This window comes from Solanum verrucosum, unplaced genomic scaffold, assembly GCF_900185275.1.
Source record: "Solanum verrucosum unplaced genomic scaffold, falcon-dt-bn FXZP01000029.1, whole genome shotgun sequence".
Lineage (NCBI taxonomy): Eukaryota > Viridiplantae > Streptophyta > Magnoliopsida > Solanales > Solanaceae > Solanum > Solanum verrucosum.
Window position 1 is genome coordinate 788,037 of NW_026020357.1, and position 22,464 is coordinate 810,500.

General features: G+C 40.4%; 2 protein-coding genes across 2 annotated transcripts; one reads left to right on the forward strand and one right to left on the reverse strand.

Moving 5' to 3' along the window:
- The first annotated feature begins 10,781 nt into the window (after positions 1-10,781).
- On the forward strand, positions 10,782-12,310 carry LOC125837737 (uncharacterized). Its single transcript, XM_049516813.1, is given in 5 exon segments — positions 10,782-10,871; positions 11,301-11,370; positions 11,373-11,440; positions 11,820-11,975; positions 11,978-12,310. Coding segments are annotated over 5 exon segments (717 nt in total).
- Positions 12,311-17,957: 5,647 nt separating this feature from the next.
- Positions 17,958-18,872, reverse strand: LOC125837738 (uncharacterized). Its single transcript, XM_049516814.1, has 2 exons — positions 18,695-18,872; positions 17,958-18,187 (listed from the first exon to the last, which is right to left on the reverse strand). Exons 1-2 carry the CDS (start codon positions 18,870-18,872, stop codon positions 17,958-17,960), a joined length of 408 nt encoding a protein of 135 aa, XP_049372771.1.
- Between the last annotated feature and the right edge of the window lie 3,592 nt (positions 18,873-22,464).

The following is a 22,464-nucleotide window of genomic DNA, read 5'->3' on the forward strand; positions in this document are numbered from 1 at the left end:
AAAGACTTTCTAGATAAGGGTTTCATCAGACCTAGTATTTCCCCATTGGGTGCACCAGTGTTGTTCGTTAAAAAGAAAGATGGTTCTCTCAGGATATGCATTGATTATCGGCAGTTGAACAAAGTCACAACCAAGAATAAGTACCATATCCTTAGGATTGATGACTTGTTCGACAAACTTCAGGGTGCTAGTCATTTCTCGAAAATAGACCTCAGATTCGGTTATCATCAACTTAGAGTCAGAGATAGGGAAATCCCAAAAATAGCCTTCAGAACTCGGTATGGTCATTTTGAATTGTTATGTCATTTGGACTAACCAATGCTCCTGCAGATTTCATGGACTTGATGAACAGAGTGTTCAAGCAGTAGTTGGACTTGTTCGTTATCTTCTTTATTTATGATATCCTCATTTACTCTAGGAATGAGGAAGAACATGCGACTCATTTGAGGGTTGTCTTGCAAACTCTCAAAGATCGCTAGTTATTTGCTAAGTTTAGCAAATGTGAGTTTTGGTTGCAATCTGTTACTTTTCTTGGGCATATAGTATTTAGCGAAGGGATTCGAGTGGATTCTCAAAAGATAGAGCCAGTGAAACAATGGCCAAGACCTGCCTCTCTTACAGATATCAGAAGTTTCCTGGGTTTGGATGGTTATTACAGAAGGTTTATGGAATGATTTTCATCCATAGCTTCTCCATTGACTAAGCTGACTCAGAAAAGGTTAAGTTGCAGTGGTCAGATGATTGTGAGAAGAGCTTTCTCAGGACTAAAACATAGGTTGACTACAACTACTGTTTTGACTCTACTAGAGGGTTCAGACGGCTATGTGATCTATTGTGATACATCCAGAGTCACACTAGGTTATGTGTTGATGCAACGAGGTAAGGTTATATCATATGCTTCTAGATAGCTTAAGGTGCATGAGAAGAACTATCCAACTCATGACCTCGAGCTTGCATCCATAGTATTTGCCCTTAAAATTTGGAGACATTAGTTGTATGGTGTTCACGTAGATGTGTTCATAGACCATAAGAGCCTTCAGTATGTGTTCACCTAGAAAAAGTTGAATCTTCACCAAAGGAGATTAATTGAGTTCCTTAAGGACTATGATATGAATGTGCTTTACCATTCTGGTAAGGTCAATGTAGTAGCAAACACTCTTAGCAGACTATCTATAGGTAGTGCAGCGCATGTTGAGGAAGAAAGGAAAGAACTAGTGAAAGATGTTCATATGCTTGCTCGCTTAGGAGTTTGCCGTATGAACATATCAGGGGATGATGTGATAGTTCAGAATGAGTCAGAATCTTCATTGGTAGCAGAGATTAAGGAAAAACAAGTCTGTGATCCTATATTGCTCAACCTAAGGCCGCAGTTCATCAGCAGAGGGTTGAGGTTTTCTCCCGAGAGGGAGATGGTGTGCTTCGCTATCAGGGTCGTTTATATGTTCCTAAGGTGGGTGAGTTGAGACAACAAATTCTTGCAGAAGCCCATAAGTCCAGGTATTCTATTCATCAGGTTCCACTAAGATGTACCGCGATCTTCGGGAAGTCTTTTGGTGGAATGGCATGAAGAGGGATATAGAAGTTTTGTGGCTAAGTGCCCTAATTGTCAGCAAGTGAAGGTAGAACATCAGAAACCAGGGGGTATGACTCAAGAGATCAACATTCCTACAAGGAAGTGGGAAGTGATAAACATGGACTTCATTACATGTTTACCTTGTACTCGGAGACATCATGACTCCATTTGGGTGATAGTTGACAGAGTTACTAAATCTGCTTACTTTTTGGCTGTTAAGACTACAGATTCGACGGAGGACTACGCCAATCTTTACATTAATGAGATAGTCAGGTTGCATGGGGTTCCTTTGTCTATCATCTCAGATAGAGGTCCTCAGTTTACCTCTCATTTCTGGAAGTCATTTCAGAAAGGCCTTGGTACTCAGGTTAATCTTAGCACAACATTTCATCCACAGACATATGGTTAGGCAGAGCATACCATTCATACCTTAGAAGACATATTGAGAGCATGCGTGATTGACTTCAAGGGTAGTTGGGATGATCACCTGCCTCTTATAGAGTTCGCCTACAATAATATTTACCATTCAAGCATTCAAATGGTCCCTTTTGAGGCATTGTATGGGCGCGCGCATATGTAGATCTCCAGTTAGGTGGTTTGAAGTAGGTTAAGCAGCCTTGATAGGGCCAGATTCAGTTCATGATGCTATGGAAAAAATTCTGCTCATTAGAGATAGACTTAAGACAACCTAGAGTCACCAAAAGTCCTATGCAGATGTAAGGAGAAGGTATTTGGAGTTATAAATTGATGATTGGGTTTTCCTGAAAGTGTTACCTATGATGGGGGTGATGAGATTTGACAAGAAAGGGAAGCTTAGTCCTAGATATGTAGGCCCTTACAAGATCTTGAAAATAATTGGTAAAGTGGCTTATGAGTTAGAGTTGCCAGTAGACAACGGTGCATCCAGTTTTTCACATTTAGTTGTTGAAGAAGTGTGTGGATGATCCATCATCTATAGTACCGTTGGAAACTGTGGTTGTGAAGGATAGTCTCACTTATGAGGATGTGCCAGTTGAGATTCTTAATCGTCAGGTTCGAAGGTTGAGAAATAAAGAAGTCGCTTCAGTTAAGGTTTTCTGGAGGAGTCAGTCCGTAGAATGAGCTACTTGGGAAGCAGAAGCAGCCATGAAAACCAAGTATCCTCAATCTCTTTCCTTTCGATTCCATTCCAGCTTGAGGTAATAGTTCCTCTCCAGTCTTTCAAATACTCATGCGTAGATTCAGTCTTAGTATCATGTTCCTTCAGTTATACTTGCATTTTTAGCATATTTGCATGTCCTTGGAACTTAGTTCAGTCAGATTTCAGTTTCCACTACTTAGTGGAAGGGTTTGCAGATCCTTCCTTCCATTTTTCAGCTAGTTTAGTTTTCATTTGATGACGAATGTTCCCAAGGGGGAGATAATGTAACACCTCGTATGCTAGAAAGACCAATTTGCAGAAATTCGAAGTTGAAGGTGCCACCGACGGGTACCACACACGGACTGTAGGGTGACCCACATACCATAAGTGGGGTCCGTGGATGACCACCTGCAGCCCTCCCCAGAAAACTCAAACAGAATATTCTAAGGCACGACCCACGACCGGACCCACAGACCATAGGTCAGACCACTGGCCGTGGTCCTGGTCCATGGATCGAGACCCCAGAATCTCCTTCTCTGAAAGCCAACGATGGTTGACAGGATGGACCGTGGGTCAGTCGACGGTCCATCGGTCAGTCCATCGGTTGGTCCCGACAACTTTTAAGTCAAGGGTCATTTTTGGATCCCTAAACTACGTCATTTAACCCCTAAACTATGTTGTTTTAGTCAATTTTAGCTTAGTAACTTAATTAGAACTTACCCTAGTCAACTCATTCTCCAAAACTCATCAAGTTGAACGAAAAGAAGGAGAAAGAGTCGACCAAGCCCTCTCCAAGAACGCAACAAGTTTTCTTTAGTTCCAACCCCAAAATCAAATTATTTCTCTGTGGATTTCGTCACCAGGTATGTGGGATTTCACTAGTGGGTTCCTTTCACCCATTAGGTCCCTAGAATTTAGTCAAATTCTTCATTCTCTAGATCATGTTTAGGCATAGGGTTTCTAGAAATTTCAAATTATTTTTGTGATTCACCTGTTAGACTAATCCTAATCATATTATCATGTTTTTGAGGAATTGTTGCTTAGTTTTTGCATGAAACTTAGAACCCTAATTGTGTAGATTCGTTTAGTTCATGAATTACACTTGCTAGGTTAGTTTATTCAGATATACATGCCTCAGTTAAGAATGTTTCATTATCAGTATATTAATGTTGCATTTTCAGTTAGCATGTTAGTATTTTGAGCTATTCAGTATTTCAGAAATTCAATCATAAATTGTTATTTACATAATCAGTTGGGAGTAGGCTTAATACCGAGTGGACTAAGGGTCGTCCACCCTCATAGTCCTAGAACTACGTGCCCCCATAGGATAAGTACCCATTGTGGGAAAAATATTTAGTAATCACGCTAGTCATGTCTTTATACCCCTGACAAGGTATATTAGGTCCTCTCGATGGGGCGATACATCGGACTCCACAGATAGATCTCGTGGTTTTATGTCGGCTAATAGTAGCTCCCATAGTCAGATTCTAGTTCATTGACCAGGTTATCAGTTACAGTTTAGTATTCAGTCTCAACATGTCATGTACTTGGTCATTGCATCCAGTATATTTCAGTATTTACATCATGTTCAGATTATGTCATTGCTATTATTGTTTTTTTCAGTTATGTATATATTGTTCAGCTTTATCCTATCATGCATGCTCAGTACCTTTCAAGTACTGAAGTATACTCTACGCTACATCTTCTTGTGATGTAGGTTCAGGTCCCCAGCATTCTGATCATGCATAGATCGGTTTCTGATCTCCAGTTCAGCAGCATCAGTGGTGAGTTATCGTTCTTCGAAGATGATTGACATGTCTATTATTCAATCGTTTTGTTTTAGTTTCAGTTTTGCTAGAGTTAGCTGGGGCATGTCCCAACATCTCTAATCAATAGATGCTATCATTCAAACATAGTTTAGATTCAATTTTTAGTTTGAGTTTGATCTTTCAGTTGCCATGAAACTTAGCTTTATATATTAAGACTTAGAATAGGTATTCCCCGTCATTTCATTTTTTTATATGTTTCTAAATTCTGCACAGTATGTCTATTATTCAGAAAATCTTTAAGTATGTTTTTGATATGCCAACAAGGTTAGCTTGGGGTCACTCGTGATCCTAGGTCCCGTGTTAACGTCCAGGAGGTAGCCTCGAGCGTGACAGTATGAGTATACGTGATGGTTCTCCAACTCAAATCGGAGGTCTTCATAAAGTTTTTGGGTGCTCCGGGCGCTAGATACATGGGCTAATACACACGAAAATTGAGGAATTTGCATCGTTCCTAAAAAAAGGCTTGTAGATGTTCTCACTGGTATGATCAAAGTTTTTAATTTTGATGTTTATGCTTTGCTAGATCTAGGAGCGAGTCTATCTGTTGTGACTCCTTATATTGCTATGAATTTTGATGTTCTTCATGAGAAACTTTTTGAGCCCTTCAGTGTTTCTACACCTGTTGGTGAGTCTATTCTAGCTGAGAGAGTTTATCGTGATTGTACCATTTACGTCAATCACAAGAGCACCATGGCTGACATAATCGAGTTAGAAATGGTAGATTTTGATGTTATTTTAGGTGTGGACTGGCTTCATTCTTGTTATGCCTTAGTTGATTGTAGAACTAGAGTAGTTAAGTTCCAGTTTCTTAATGAGCCAGTTATTGAGTGGATAAGTAGTTCAGCAGTGCCTAAGGGTCGTTTTATTTCATACCTTAAGGAGAGAAAGTTAATTTCCAAGGGGTGTGTCTATCATTTAGTCCGAGTTAATGACTCTAGTGTTGAGACACCACTTATTCACTCAGTTCCAGTAGTAATGTGCGATTGCTAAAAATGGGCTTGTAGATGTTGAAATGGGCATGAAAAAAATGGTGTGAATATACGTGATGGTTCCCCAACTCAATATAGAGGTCCTCATAATGTTTTTTGAGAAAAAATATTTGGGTGCTCCAGGCGCCACATCCATGGGCTAATACACACGAAAAATTAAGGAATTAGCGCGATTCCTAAAAAAGGGCCTGTTGAAGCAGAACTGGGCAAAAAATGTTGTGATTATATGTGATGGTTCCTCAACTCAATACGGAGGTCCTCATAAAGTCTTTTTAGAAAAAAATTTAGGGTGCTCCGGACGCCAAATCCATGTGCTAATAGACACAAAATATTGAGGAGTTTGTGTGATTTCTAAAAAAAGGCCAGTAGATGCGGAAAAGGGTGCGAAACAAATGGTGTGAGTATACATGTTGTTTTCCCAACTCAATACAGAGGTCCTCAAAAAGTTCTTTTGAGAAAAAAAAATTTGGGTGCTTCTGGCGCCTGATCTATGGGCTAATACACATGAAAAATTGAAGAATTTGCGCGATTCCAAAAAAAAACATGTAGATGCAGAAATGGGTGCGAAAAAAATATTGTGAGTATACGTGATGGTTCTCCAATTCAATACGGAGGTCCTCATAAATTTTTTTGAGAATTTTTTTTTTGGTGCTTCTGATGCCAGATTCATGGGCTAATACACACGAAAAAATAAGAAATTTGCGTGATTCCTAAAAAAGGGCCTGTATGTGCAGAAATGGGCACGAAAAAATGGTGTGAGTATATGTTATAGTTCTTTAACTCAATATGGAGGTCTTCCAAAAGTTTTTTGAGAAAAAAAAAATTAGGTGCTCTGGGCACCAAATCCATGGGCTAATACACACGAAAAATAGAGGAATATGCATGATTCCTAAAACAGGGCCTGTATATGCGGAACTGGTGTGAGTATATGTGATAGTTCCCAACTCAATACGAAGTTCCTCATAAAGTTTTTTGAGAAATTTTTTTTGAGTGCTTCAGGCGCCAGATCAATGGGCTAATATGCACAAAAGATTGAGAAATTTGCGCGATTCCTAATATAGGCCTGAAGATGCAGAAATGGGCGCGAAAAAATTGTGTGAGTATACGTTATGGTTCCCCAACACAATACGAAGGTCCTCATAAAGTCTTTTGAGAAAAATATTTTGGGTGCTCGAGACGCCATATCCATGGGCAAATACACACAAAAATTGAGAAATTTGCGTGATTTCTGAAAAAGGGCATGTAGATGCGAAAATGGGCACGAAACAATAGTGTGAGTATACGTGATCGTTCCCCAACTCAATACAGAGGTCCTTGTAAAGTATTTTGAGAAAAATATTTTTGGTGCTCCTGGCGCAAGATCTATGGGTAATACACACGAAAAATTGAGGAATAAGCGCGATTCCTAATAAAAGGCATGTAGATGCGGAAATGGGCGCAAAAAAATAATGTGAGTATATGTGATGGTTCCCTAACTTAATACGGAGGTCCTTATAAAAGTTTTTGAGAAAAGAAATTTGGGTGCTCCAGGCGCTAAATCTATTGGCTAATACACACAAAAAAATGAGAAATTTGCGCGATTCCTAAAAAAGGGATTGTAGATGAGGAAATGGGCGCAAAAAAAATGGTGTGAGTTCAAGTGATGGTCCCCGTACTCAATACGGAGGTACTCATAAAAAGTATTTGAGAAATAATTTTTGGGTGTACCGGGTGTTAGATCTATGGGCTAATACACACGAAGAATTGAGAAATTTGCACAATTTCTAAAAAGGGCATGTAGATGCGGAAAAGGGCGCGAAAAATGATGTGAGAATATGTGATGGTTCCTTAACTCAATACGGAGGTCGTAAAAAAGTTTTTTGAGAAAATTCTTTTGGGTTCTTTGGGCGCCAGATCAATAGGCTAATAAACACGATAAATTGAGAAATTTTCGCAATTCTTAAAAAAGGGTCTGTAGATGCGGAAATTGGGTGGAAAAAAATGTTGTGAGTATACGTGATGGTTCCCCAATTCAATATTAAGATCATCATAAATATTTTTGAGAAAAACCTTGTGGGTGCTCTAGGTGCTAGATCCATAAGTTAATACACACGGAAAAATAAGGAATTTGCGCGATTCCTACAAAAGGGCATGTAAATGCTAATATGGGCGTGAACAAATGGTGTGAGTATACGCTATAGTTCCCCAAATCAATATGGAGGTACTCATAAAGTTTTTTGAGGAAAAATATTTGGGGCTCTAAGCACCAGATCAATGGGCTAATACACACGAAAATTTGAGAAATTTACGCGATTCCTAAAATAGTGCATGTAGATGAAGAAATGGGCGCGGAAAAAATTGTGTGAGTATACATGATGGTTCGACAACTCAATACGGAGATCTTCATAAATGTTTTTGAGAAAAAAATTTGGGTGCTCCGACCGCAAGATCTATGGGCTAATACACACAAAAATTGTGGAATTTGCGCGATTCCTAAAAAATGGCATGTAGATGCGGAAATGGGCGAGAAAAAAATGGTGTGAGTATAAGTGATGGTTCCCTAACTCAATACAAAGGTCCTCATAATTTTTTTGAGAATTTTTTTGTGGGTGCTCTGAGTATCAAATCCATGAGCTAATACACATAAAAAAATGAGGAATTTGTGCAATTCCTAAAAATGGGCCTTAAGATGCGGAAATGGGAGCAAAAAAAATGGTGTACGTATACGTGATGATTCCCTAACTCAATACAGAGGTCCTCATAAAGTTTTTTGAGAAAAAAAATTAGGGTTCCTAGTGCGCCAGATCCATGGCCTATATACATGAAAAATTTAGGAATTTGCGCGATTCCTTAAAAAGGGCATGTAGATGGAAAAATTGGTGCGAAAAAAATTGTGTGAGTATAAGTGATAGTTTCCCAACTCCATACAGAAGTCCTCGAAATTTTTTTTGAGAAATTTTTTTTGGGTGTTCCAGACGCTAGATCCATGGGCATACACACGAAAAATTGAGAAATTTGCACGATTTCTAAAAAAGGGCATGTAGATGTGAAAATGGGTGCGAAAAAAGGTGTGAGTATACGTGATGGTTACCCAACTCAATACAGGGGTTTGCATAATGTTTTTTTAAGAAAAATAATTTGGTGCTCCGGGCGCAGATCTATGGGCAAATACACATGAAAAATTGAGGAGTTTGCGTGATTCCAGAAAAAGGGGATATAGATGTGGAAATGGCGCGAAAAAATGGTGTGAATATACGTGATGGTTCCCCAACTCAATACGTAGTTCTTCATAAATTTTTTTGCGAAAAAACTTTTGTGTGCTCCGGTGCCAAATTTATGGGCTAATACATATGAAAAATTGAGGAGTTTGCGTGATTCTTAAAAAAGGGCATGTAGATGCGGAAAAGGGCGCAAAAAAAATGGTGTGAGTATAAGTGATGGTCCCCAAAATAATACGGAGGTCCTCATAAAAGTTTTTTGAGAAAAATATTTTGGGTGCATCGGGCGCCAGATCTATTGTCTAATACACACGAAAAATTGAGGAATTTGCGTGATTCCTAAAACAGAGCCTGTAGATGTGGAAATGGGCGCGAAAAAAATGGTGTGAGTATACGTGATGGTTCCCCAAATTTATACATAGGTCCTCATAAAGTTTTTAGCGAAAAGTTTTGTGGGTACTCTGGGCGCCTGATCCATTGGATAATACACACGAAAAATTGAGAAATTTGCGTGATTCCTAAAAAAGGGCTTATAGATGTGGAAATGGGTGCGAAAAAATGGTGTGAATATATTTGATGGTTCCCAACTCAATATGGAGGTCCTTATAAAGTTTTTTGAGAAAGCAAATTTGGTTGCTCTGGGCGCCAGATCAATGGGCTAATACACATGAAAAAATGAGGAATTTGCGTGATTCCTAAAAATGTGCTTGTAGATGCGAAAATGAGTGCGAAAAAATAGTGTGAGTATATGTGATGGTTCCCTAACTCAATACGGAAGTCCTCAGAAAGTTATTTGATAAAAAAAAATTGGGTGCTCCGAGAGCCAGAATCATGGGCTAATACTCACGAATAATTGAAGAGTTTGCGAAATTCCTAAAACAGGGCCTGTAGACGGGGAAATGGGCGCGAAAAAAATGGTGTGAGTATACGTGATGGTTCCCCAACTCAATATAGAGATCCCAATAGAGTCTTTTGAGATAAAAAATTTGGGTGATGCGGGAGCCCGATCCATGGGCTAATACACACGAAAAATTGAGGAATTTGCGCAATTCATAAAAAAGGGTATGTAGATGCGCAAATGAGAGCAAAAAAAATAGTGTGCGTATACGTGATGGTTACCCAACTCAATATGGAGGTCCTCATAAAGATTTTTGAGAAAACAATTTTGGGTTCGTCGGGCGCCAAATCAATGGGTAATACACACTTAAAATTGAGAAATTTGCGCGATTCCAAAAAGAGGGCCTGTAGATGTGTAGATGGGAGCGAAACAAATAGTGTAGTATACATGATGGTTCCCAACCTCCATACGGAGGTCCTCATAAAATTTTTTGAGAAATATTTTTTGGTTTCTTCGAACGCTAGATACATAGGCTAATACACACGAAAAATAAAGAAATTTGAGTGATTCATAAAAAAAGGCATGTAGATGCGGAAATGGGAGTGAAAAATTGGTGTGAGTATACATGATAGTTCCCCAACTCAATACGGAGGTCCTCATAAAGTTTTTTGAGAAAAAAATTTTGGGTTCTCCCGGCGCTAAATCTATGGGGTAATACACACCAAAAATTGAGGAATTTGCGCGATTCCTAAACAAGGGCTTGTAGATACAAAAATGGGCACGATAAAAATGCTCTGAGTATACGTGATGGTTCCCAACTCAATACGGACGTCCTCATAAAGTTATATTTTAAAAAAAAATATTGGGTGCTCTGAGGACAGATCTATGGGCTAATACATACGAAAAATTGAGAAACTTACGTGATTCCTAAAACAGGGCTGTAAATATGGAAATGGTCGCAAAAAAATGTTGTGAGTATACATGATGGTTCCCCAACTCAATACAGAGGTTCTAATAAAGTTTTTGAGAAAACAATTGTAGGCACCAGATCCATCGGCTAATACACACAAAAAGTTGAGAAATATGCGCGATCCTAAAAAGGGTCTGTAAATGCGGAAAAGGGGACAAAAAAATGGTGATTCTTGATAGTTACCCAACTCAATACGGAGGTCCTCGTAAAGTGTTTTGAGAAAAAAATTGGGTTCTCCGGGCGCCAGATAAATAGGCTAATACACATGAAAAATAGAGGAATTTGCGCGATTCTGAAAAAAGGGCTTGTAGATGCGGAAATCGGTGTGAAAACTGTTAGCTGTCTAAAAGCTACGGTAAATAAAATCCCTTTTTTTTGAAAATAAACCACTAATCCGCCTTAGGTACTCTTTTAAGTCCGTGTAAGGCGGAGGGAATAAAGGAACCTGCAGAAGGTTGAAAAGCCGTAGTGCGCTAGCGCTAGCGAGTGCCCTTAAGTCGAGTGTAGCGAAGGGATTCTCCTAAGAGAAGCTTTAGCCCTTGAACCTGAAACGAATTTTATGAGTTGTCTCAGTAGTGACCGACTTTATTTTATTAGCTGTATGATTAGTGGCTAGTTCAATGTTAGCCAGATTAGTCAACATTTATCTCTTTCGATGCAACAAGCCCAGCAGGCCCTGCCTTAACCTGTCCTCAGACAGCCAGCCCTCACCAAGCTGCTGGCATTGCTAAATGCTCCAGGAAGGTTGGGTGCTTGTGGGGCGCGGCCATCCGGCCTCGAATAGGAGGGGGCAACGCTCTGGATCCTCCCTGCTTGCAGAAATGAATGGATCAGAAAGGGGCTTGGTTCTCTATTTCCGGGCAGGGGGTGAAGGCCATAAGAGAAGATTGCCCTACCGGTAAGGAAGAGGGGAAAAAGGTGTTGTCATCTATCTCGACCAGTTTCCCGAGGCGTTGGAAATCCAGACCGGCTCAGAGAATCACTCTCGCTATTTAGCCCTTCGTTCCGCCAACAAAGAAGTCATCCTTGACGATTTCCCATTCCTTCCCTGCCGAGTCGCCTCTCTTCGCCATTCGATGCTTCCGCCTCCCCTTTCTATAACATACCCAGGCGCCCTCCTTTCTAATCACTAAGAAAAAAAAAAGACCAATCAAAGCCCTATCTAAGTAAAGCTTCGTCTGTTATTTTTCCGGCCCCAGGGGAGTTTATTCGACCCATTCCCCAGTCTCCCGCACTGCTCAAGTAAGTGTGCGACTCCGTATGAGGACCTCCTTCTCTTCTGCCCACTCTCCGTTCACACGATTCTCAAAGCAGAGGAGGAAGGGTGGGCAACAGGTACCACGAGCCCTCTGTCCCACACAGCTATCCAGAAGCAAGTGTAGTTCACCGGTTCCACCGAATGCTCCTATCTCTCGGCAAAGATCGTGTGAGTGCGCAGTTATGCTTCAGATGCTTCACCATAGAATAGATCGATCCAGTTCCCGTTCTTTTCCGGTGCACTCGCTTTATATCTCCGACACACAAGGAAGGACGCGGTGGGAAGGAAGCAGCCCTAGCCTCTGTCCGGCCGATCATTTCGCTGGCATCTCGCATTCACGCCCCCGTTTGACTGCCGCTCGGGGATGTAGTTGTAGATAGGTTAGTCTTAGTAGGTCGTTGGCTCCACCTGTTATCTCCTTCTACGACATGCTGTTGTCGTCGCCATATTCCATATGTCACTTAGTCATCTCTGCCTCGCTGCGGGTCAGCACCTCCGAAAGAAACGGAGGACTTCATTCAGTGACCCCGCGATAAGTTTTTGTACTCAATTAATTTCTCAGTCCCTCTAGTCGGGTGGGCGCCGGCCGGTTTTTCGACCAGATCCCCCTAAAAATCGTACGTGCGAGTCTCCCCGCATGCGGCTCACGCCATTCGAGGTGGCCCAGCCCAGCATTCATTCGCAAATCCTGTAGTGAAATTGAGACTGCTCAACCTCGGAAGCTAATTCGCGTGTAGGCAGCGCTGTCTGTCATACCGTTGACTCTATCTATTCATGGAATTTTATTTATTTCATTTTCTATTTTATATAGGCTCGCTCCCTCTTTTTCCAAGAATTCATCCACTTCCCCTTACTCCATAGGGCCTTCTCTAATAGGGAAAAGCCTTCTATTTCCGTCAAATGACCCGGCCTCCCCTGGCTCTTCCACCGTCCGGGCTCCCTTTCCTCCCTATGGTATGCTCCCCCAGCGCAGGCCTACCACGCTTCGTGCCTGCGGCGTTTTCGCCAGACGGTCTTTGCCAGTAGTGTCATCCTCCCCGCTGGCTGTATGGGCGGGTTGTCCCTCGCTGCTGCGTTCTTTTAAGCTATGGATTAAAGGAACAAATGTAGTTGAATGGAACAGCAGGCGGGTTACACGTTCCACTGTGCCAAGATGTGAGGTGCAGGTGGTGATGATCACCCCGGGGTATGCGCTAGCGCCCTTGACAGGCACTCCAGAACCCGCCAACGCTCGTGAAAACCCGGGTCGATCGGTCCTCCATTCATCCGACCGGAGGTATGGATAACGAGGCCACCTTCACAACCTTCTCCCTTCTGTCCCTATGTTGGAATAAGGTAAGGTGGTTCGCTTGAGTTGCTCAACCGCCCCTTAGCCCGGTGCTCATGACGTGCTACGAAACCTCCACCGTGCCGGGGGAGGGGGACCAAGCAGGGCATAGCTAGCGGCATAGGAGCCGACTCGGCATCAGCGGCTTCGTGCCGCACTGGAGTAATCCAATATGTGGTTCCGCGCGTTCCACCACTTCTCCGTTCATTTCCAATACTGATCGTGAAACACCATGAGCAGCAGGATGTTGAGGTCCGAAATTCGAAGTGAAATTTTGGATTTGCCTGTTCTTAGTCGTCATGGGAAAGAAATACAGAAATAAGAAAGAGATTATTCCCTTAGAGCTTGTCCAATACCATCAGTACCAGAAATGCATCTCATTTGTCCCGCGCGAGAGACTTCTATGCCAGCCGGGAATAACGGCTCTGTTATGAAAGAAAGCGGCAGACAGACTAATTTGGCCGGTATTCCCTAATGAGTAGCTTTAGGAGAGAAAGGTCCCCCTTATATTCTCCACCCATCTGCGGAGGGTTTCCGTATCCGTCTCCGCGGAGATCTCCAGATCGTAAGACATTATCGCCTTCGCGACACTGGACTATATTTCCGTCATTTCCGGAAAGTGCACGGACAGCCGCCATTTCCCCCTTTCACAATGTTCTCGTGAAGTTGCTCACGAATCAAAGTGTGAATGTCCCTTCGAAGTCTCGCACGCTCTTTTTGATCAGGATCGGGGTGGGCAATTTATGTCGGTGCTGGCGCCTGCGGCAGCGCCTCTGGAGCCGCCCCCCCGTTCTGGAGCCAGCGGGTTCTAAATGACCTCCCTCTCCCTGTTGGTCAGCTTCCTTTTCAGCCCTCTCACGGTGAAAAAAGTGGTTAACTATCTCGAAAAAATCCATATCATCCATCCAAATTGTCTCAATTACAGCCAACTCCCACTCCCCCGTCTCTTTCCCTATCGAAAAACCAGCCCTACTTATTTTGTTCTACAAATGCTAACCAAGTGACACACTGGGGCCGAAAAATTGAGAAATTTACTCGATTCCTAAAAAAGGGCCTATAGATGCGGAAATGGGCGCAAAAAAAATGTTATGGGTATACGTGATAGTTCCCCAACTCAATATGGACGTCCTCATAACATTATTTGAGAAAATAAATTGGGTGCTCTAGGCTCCAGATCCATGGGCTAATACACACGAAAAATTAAGGTATTTGCGTGATTCCTAAAAATGGCCAATATGCAAAAATGAGCGCAAAAAAATGGTGTGAGTGTACGTGATGGTTCTCCAACTCAATATAGAGGTTCTCATTAAGTTTTTTGAGAAATTTTTTTTGGGTGCTTCGGGCGCCAGATCCATTGCTAATACACACGAAAAATTGAGAAATTTGCGCGATTACTAAAAAGGGCATGTAGATGTTGAACTGGGTGAAACAAAATGGTGTGAGTATACTTGATGGTTACCCAACTTAATACAGAGGTCCTCATAATATTTTTTGAATAATTTTTGGGTGCTCCGAGTGCTAGATCCATGGGGTAATACACACGATAAAATAAGAAATTTGCGCGATTTCTAAAAAAAGGCATGTAGATGCGGAAATGGGCGCGAAAGAAATGGTGTGAGTATTCGTTATGGTTCCCCAACTCAATACACAGGTCTTTATGAAGTTATTTGAGAAAACATTTTTGGATGCTCCGGGCGCCAGATCCATGGATGCACGAAAAATTGAGAACTTTGCGCGATTCCTAAAAAGGACCTATAGACGCGGAAATAAGTGCGAAAGAAATGGTGTGAGTATACGCGATGGTTACCTAACTCAATATAGAGGTCCTCGTAAAGTTTTTTGATAAAAAATTTTAGGGTTCTCTGGGTGCCGGATCAATGGTGCTATTACACACTAAAAATGAGGAATTTGCGCGATTCCAAAAAAAAAAGGCTGTAGATGCGGAGATGGCCGCGAAAAAAATGGTGTGAGTATACATGATGGTTCCCCAACTCCATATGGAGGTCCTCATAATGTTTTTTGAGAGTTTTGTTTTGGGTGCTTCGGGCGCCAGATCCATGGGCTAATACACATGAAAAATTGAGGAATTTGTGCGATTCATAAAAAATGGGCATGTAGATGCGGAAATGGGAACAAAAAAATTGTGTGAGTATACATGATGATTCCCCAACTCAATACGGAGGTCCTCATAAATTTTTTTGTGATAAAAAATTTGGGTGCTCTCGGCGCCAAATCCATGGGCTAATACAGACCAAAAATTGAAGAATTTGCGTGATTCCTATAAAAGGGCTTGTAGATGCGAAAATGGGCGCGAAAAAAGTGCTTTGAAATACATGATGGTTCCCAACACAATACATATGTCCTCATAAAGTTATTTGAAAAAATGATTAGGTGCTCCGGGCCTAGATCCATGGGCTAATACATGCGAAAAATTGAGGAATTTGCGCGATTCCTAAAATAGGGCTTGTAGATGCGGAAATGGGCAGAAAAAACTGGTGTGAGTATACGTGATGATTCTCCAACCCAATACAGAGGTCCTCATAAAGTTTTTTGAGAATTATTTTATGGTGCTTCGGGCACCAGATCCATCGGCTAATACACACGAAAAAATGAGGAAATTACGCGATTACCAAAAAAGGGATTTTAGATGCAGAAATGGGCGCAAAAAGTGGTGTGACTATACGTGATGGTTACCAGATTTAATACAAAGGTCCTCATAATGTTTTTTGAAAAAAGAATTAGTGCTCCAGGCGCCAGATCCATGGGTATTATACACACGAAAAATTGAAAAATTTGCGTGATTCCTAAAAAAGGGCCTGTAAATGCGGAATGGAGCAAAAAAAATGGCCTGAGTATACTTGATGGTTCCCAAACTCAATACGTTGTTCCTCATAAAGTTTTTTGAAAAACAAATTTGGGTGCTCTGGGTGCCAGATCCATGGGTTAATAATCACGAATAATTGAGGAACTTATGCCATTCCTAAAAAAGGGCCTACAGATGCAGAAATGGGCTCGACAAAATTGATGTGAGTATACATGATGGTTCCCCAACTCAATACGAAAGTCCTCATAAAGTTTTTGAGTAAAAAAATTAGGGTACTTCGGGCGCCATATCAATGAACTAATACACACGAAAAATTAAGAAATTTGTGTGATTCCTAAAAAATGGCATGTTGATGCGGAAATAGGTGCCAAAAAATGGTATGAGTATACGTGATGGTTCCGCAACTCAATACGGAGGTCCTCATAAAGTTTTTTGAGATAAATTTTTAGGGTGCTCCAGGAACTAGATCCATGGGCTAATACACACGAAAAATTGAGGAATTTGCGCGATTTCTAAAAAAGGGATTGTAGATGCGGAAATGGGCGTGAAAAAAAAGGTGTGAGTGTACGTGATTGTTCCCAAACTCAAGACGAAGTTCCTCATAATGTTTTTTAAGAAAAAAAAATTGGGTTCTCCATGCGCCAGATCCATGGGCTAATACACACAAAAAAATAAGGAATTTGCGCGATTCCTAAATTAAAGGTTTGTAGATGCGAAAATGGGCACAAAACAATGGTGTGAGTACGTGATGGTTTCCAAACTCAATATGGACGTCCTAATAAAGTTATTTGAGAAATAAAATTTGGTGCTCTGGGTGCCAGATCCATGGGCAAATACACATGAAAAATTAAGACTAGCGGGATAACTAAAATAGGGCATGTAGATGCAGAAATGGATGCAAAAAAAATGATGTGTGTGTATACGTGATGGTTCCCCAACTCAATACAGAGGTCCTAAAAAAGTTTTTGAGAAACAATTTAAGGTGTTGCGGGCGCCAAATCCATGTGCTAATACACACGAAAAATTGATAAATTTGCGCAATCCTTAAAAGGGTCTGTAGATGCGGAAATGGGTGCAAACAAAATGGTGTGAGTATACTTGATAGTTACCCAACTCAATACGGAGGTCCTCGTAATGTTTTTGAGAAAACAATTTTGGGTTCTCCGGGCGCCAGATGAATAGGCTAACACATGAAAAATTGAGGAATTTGCGCGATTCTGAAAAAAGGGCCTGTATGTGCAGAAATTGACATAAAAAATGGTGTTAGTATACGTGATGGTTCCCCAACTCAATACGGAGGTCCTCATAAAGTTTTTGAGAAAATATTTTTGGGTGTTACGGGCGCCAGATCCATGGGATAATACACACTAAAAATTGAGGAATATGCGCGATTCCTAAAAAAGGGACTACAGATGCAGAAATGGGCGTGAAAAAATGGTGTGAGTATACGTGATGGTTACCCAACTCAATACGGAGGTCCTCATAAAGTTTTTTGAGAAAAAAGTTTTGAGTCTTCTAGGCACCAGCTCCATGGGCTAATACACACGAAAAATTGAGAAATTTTCGCAATTCCTAAAAAAGGGCCTATAGATGTGAAAATGGACGCAAAAAAAATGGTGTGAGTATACGTGATGGATCCCTAACTCAATACAGAGGTCCTCATAACGTTTTTTTAGAAAAAACTTTTGGGTGTTCCGGGCGCTAGATATGGGGGCTAAAAAAATCTCACCCAAATAAAAAAAGGAAAGAAGAGAAATCTGTAGTAATCTCACATAAGGTATGGAGAAATCAAGGATTTGTTGAATTACATACTCTTTATATAGGAGAAGTGTCCTATACTAGCTACACTAGGATACCTACTACAACACAAATATATTATTTATACATTATCCTAGTCGACTACATCAGCTTTAGTCGTACATAAATTAGGTAGGATTGTACATGAATTAGGATTGAATAGTCTAGTTCTAGTGTAACTCTAACTCTAACTCGTCAGTCAGCTTCGTTGAACCTGTTCCTTTGATACGTTCCATCAACTTCCTTCAACATTTCCCCTCAAGCTAGTGAGTGGAGGGACTGTAACTCCTAGCTTACTACAAAACTCAGCAAAAACCTGCTTGCTTAATGCTTTTATATGAATATCAGATAGTTGATCCTTAGACCTTACAAACTGAGTAAGGAGTTGTCCTCTGGCCACCTTCTTACGAACAAAGTGGTAGTCCATTTCAACATATTTGGCTCTAGCATGCATAACTGGATTAACTGTCATGTACAAGGAACTCATGTTATCAAAACACAATATAGGTACAGATCGAAGAAACATCGCAAGGTCATGAAGTAGATATATGATTTATGTCATCTCTGCTGCAGTGGAGGCGAGTGATCTATACTCAGCTTCAGCACTCGATCGGGCTACTATTGTTTGCTTCTTTAATGTTCAAGAAATATAATTTGCACCTAGGTAGATTCTATAGCATGTTGTTGATCTCCTAGTGGTGGTATAACCTCTCCAATCATCATCTGAGTATCGATACAACCTACATGGTGATTGTGAAATAATTCTGAGTCCAAAGTGTAGAGTACCTTTGATGTATCTGAGAATCCTTTTCACCCCTTGAAAATGTTCAATGTTTGGATTTTGCATAAACTGGCTTGCTAAATTCACATCATGAGTGATATACGATTTTGTGAGTATCAAGTATTGAAGACTCCCTACTATCATTCTTTAAAAGGATGCATCGACCAGGCTTCCCACAACTTCATGTAAACCATGTTTTTTAGCCAAAGGAGTGGCTACAACCTTTGCCAAAGTCATCTGTGTCTTGTCCAGCAACTCAAGACTCTCTACTATCATTCTGTAAAAGGATGCATAGACCAGGCTTCCCACATCTTCATGTAAACGATGCTTTTGAGCCAAAGAAGTGGCTACAACATTTGCCAAAGTCATCTATGTCTTGTCCAGCACCTTACTACTCCTAGAAAGAAGTGTAAAGGACCAAGATCTTTCATGGCAAATTCTTTCCCAAGTTGTCGAACCAACTTTGAGACATGTGATGGATTACTTCTTGTGACAATAATATCATCCACATATAACAAGAGAAATATGGTGTTTTTGTGAGCTTGCAATGTAAATAATGAGGGATCTGCCTTACTACAGATAAAACCAAGGTGTAGGAGATGCATGCTAAACCTATCAAACCAGGCCATTGGTGCTTGTTTAAGACCATACAATGCCTTTTAAAGTAGGCACACATGCTGAGGATACTTGGGATCAATAAATTCAGGAGGTTGACTCATGTACACCTCCTCTTGTAGGAAACCATGGAGAAAAGCATTTTTGACATCTAGTTGTCTAACTTCCCACTTTGAGATGACAACAATGGATAGAATCACTCTAATAGTTGTGGCTTTAACCACAGGGCTAAATGTTTCTTCAAAGTATATGCCTTCAAGCTGCAAGAATCCCTTGGCCACAAGTCTGGCCTTGTATCTAGCTATTGTTCCATCAACTTATAATTTTATCTTGAACACCCATTTTGATCCAACCAAATTTATACCAGAAGATTCCGGCACCAATATCCATGTCTTGTTAGTGTGTAAAGCATTGATGTCCTCCTGCATCGCTGCAAGACAATGAGGTGACCTAAGTGTTTCCTTAGTAGTATTTGGTTCCCTCAAAATTTCTTTGTTGTTGCAAGCAACAAGTGATAAGTGATGTTCCTTCGCCTTGTGTCTGGTGATCATATGATGCCCCTTGTGGTGTAGGAAGTACCTCAATTGGTACATCAACTAAAGTAGTTGATTGGAGTGTAGTATCGTCAGGTTAATGGTTAACTAGTACATCAACTAAAGTAGTTGATTGAAGTGTAGTATCTTCAGGTTGATGATGCTCATTGACAGGACCTGTAAGATCAACATGTTCCTTACTGCCGCTAGCAGATCCAAATCTGCAGGTGGAGTCTTAATACCACTATATGGATCATCACTTTCAACTTGTTCCTCATGATCATCATATGATCCTGCACCTGAGAGGTCAATATGACTCTCATCATCAAGGAGTATATGGGTTGTTATAGTAGCATTGTCACTAGTAACTTGCGTACTATCAGTATGTTCTTCCCCTGAATTATCATGTGGCTGCAATTTAGAGAAAGATTCAATAATAGTATCAAGGTGAGGTGAGACATCAATGTTAGTCTGAGATTGATTTTGAGACACTTAGGGTAATGTGTTTTCATCAAACACAACATGTCTGGATATGTAAACCTTTCTTTTAGAGGGATGATAGCATATATATCCTTTGTGTAGACTGTTGTATCCTATGAACACAAAAGGATAAGTCTTTAGACTGAACTTATTGATACCCCTGATATATGGAAAACATATACACCCAAACACTTTAAGGTTGTTGTAATCAGGTTGTTCTCCATACAACTTAACAAATAGAGTCACCTTCTTTAGGACGGAAGAGGGTAGTCGATTAATGAGGAACACTGCTGTGAGAAAAGCCTCAACCCATAGAAATAAAGGTAGGTTAGCATGGAGTAGTAGAGTTAAGCTAGTCTCCACAATATTCTTATGTTTTCTTTTTGAAACACCATTTTGTTCATGTGTGTTAGGACATGAAATATGTCTCACAATTCCACAATCTTCCAAATGCTTGATGAAGTATATTTTGATAAACTCATCACCTCCATTACACTAAAATGTCTTAATTTCTTTAGAAAATTGTTTTTCTACTTTTTTTTTTGGAATTTTACAAAGACCTCAAAGAATTCAGATTTCTTTTTTAGTGGATAAATCCATGTCTATCTTGTGTGATCATCTACAAAAACGACATAATATTTCATATGTTCAAAAGATTCGATAGGAGCAGGTCTCCACAAGTCACAATGAATTTTCAATAAAGGTTCTTTCTCAATTTTATTTCTTAAACCAAATGGAAGTTTACAACTCTTGCCTAATTGATAACTAGAACAAACAATAGGCATTTTATTCCAAATACCAACATTGATGCAGCTATTACCACTCAAAACTTTTAAAGACTTCAAACTAGGGTGTCCTAATCTAGTATGCCACATGTTGTCTCACGTGTTCCAATCGTGTGCAACAGTTAAAGCATAGAGATTGTTATCTTCCAAAGCATAGAGTCCATTCCTTTTAGATCCCTTGGTAAAATGTGCCCTTGTCTTCTTGTCCTTTACAACAAAGTTAGTTTCATCAAATTCAAGAGTGCAACAATTATCCTTTGCAAGCTTACCAACTGAGAGTAGATTTTTATTAATCTTAGGAACTACAAGAACTTCTTTTAACTTTAGACCTGGTCTGGATATGTTCCCAACATGTGTTATGTCCAATTTTGATCCATTCCCAATAATGATTTTATCTGGTCCATTGTAGTGTTTAAGATCACTTAGGATACCTGAATTATGTATCATATGGCTACTTGCTCCTGAGTCCACATACAAGGTGTCATCAGTAGTGTTTGTAGATTAGTAGCAGTCAATGCTTGTGGTAGATCATCTGCGACTTGGTAAGAGTAATCCCACCTGTAAAAACACTTAAGAGCAGTATGTTATTCCTACCACAAATTTTACACGCATCAGTATTGTTCCTCTCCTGACTTCCACTTGAGGGACTGTTTTGAGGACCTGGTCCATTTTTGTTGTTATAAGAACTTGTTCCTTGTCCAATAGTCTTGAAGCCTCTTCCTCTGGAATTGAAGTTATTGTTTCCTCTTCTTTGAGAGTAGTTTCCTCTTCCCCTGCCCCTTTGGGCAGAGAATTCCATTTTATGGTTTTGTTGTGGCACTTATTATTCATCCTCCCTCATATCAAAACCCCTGAGAGCATTAACAAATTGATTAAGAGTAGGATATGGTGCCTTACCTAGCATGAAAGTCTTGAAGGTTTTGTACTTAAGACTTAGACCTCTAGAAAAATTAATTACTTTGATATCTTCATCTACATGCTTGTGAATGGCTGAAAGGCCATAACATATGCCTTTGAATTCCTTAATGTATTCATCAATCATTTTGGTTCCTAGCTTCACACTTTGCAGTTGTTGTTTAAGTTGGAACTCCTTATCTTTTGGTGCTTGAAGATAAGCTTCTTCCAAGCATTCCCACATCTCCTTGGCAGTTGAGCAGCCTACGATCAAGTACATGTTTTATTCTGTCAAGGTGCCTGATATCCAACTCCTTAGCAATACATCCTTCTCCTCTCAATCATCAGTAATGTTGATGTCTTCTGCACCTTTCCCGCATGCTACAAATTTCTCAGTAATCTGTCCAGTGGAACATGTACCTTTAGTTGGTTCATTCTCTGTGATGAGGTAGGTTAATCTCATCACTTGAATCAACTGAGACATTTGTGTCCTCCATATATAATAGTTTGTTGGCTTAAGTTTAATGGAGCAGGACGAAATAAGATGATGAAGTGAGGAGGTTGAAAGAGTGTTGATAGAAGGGGCCATTGCAATTCGATATTGTGGTTGTTTTGGTTTTGATATTATACGTTAAAGAGCGAAAAAACTTTAAT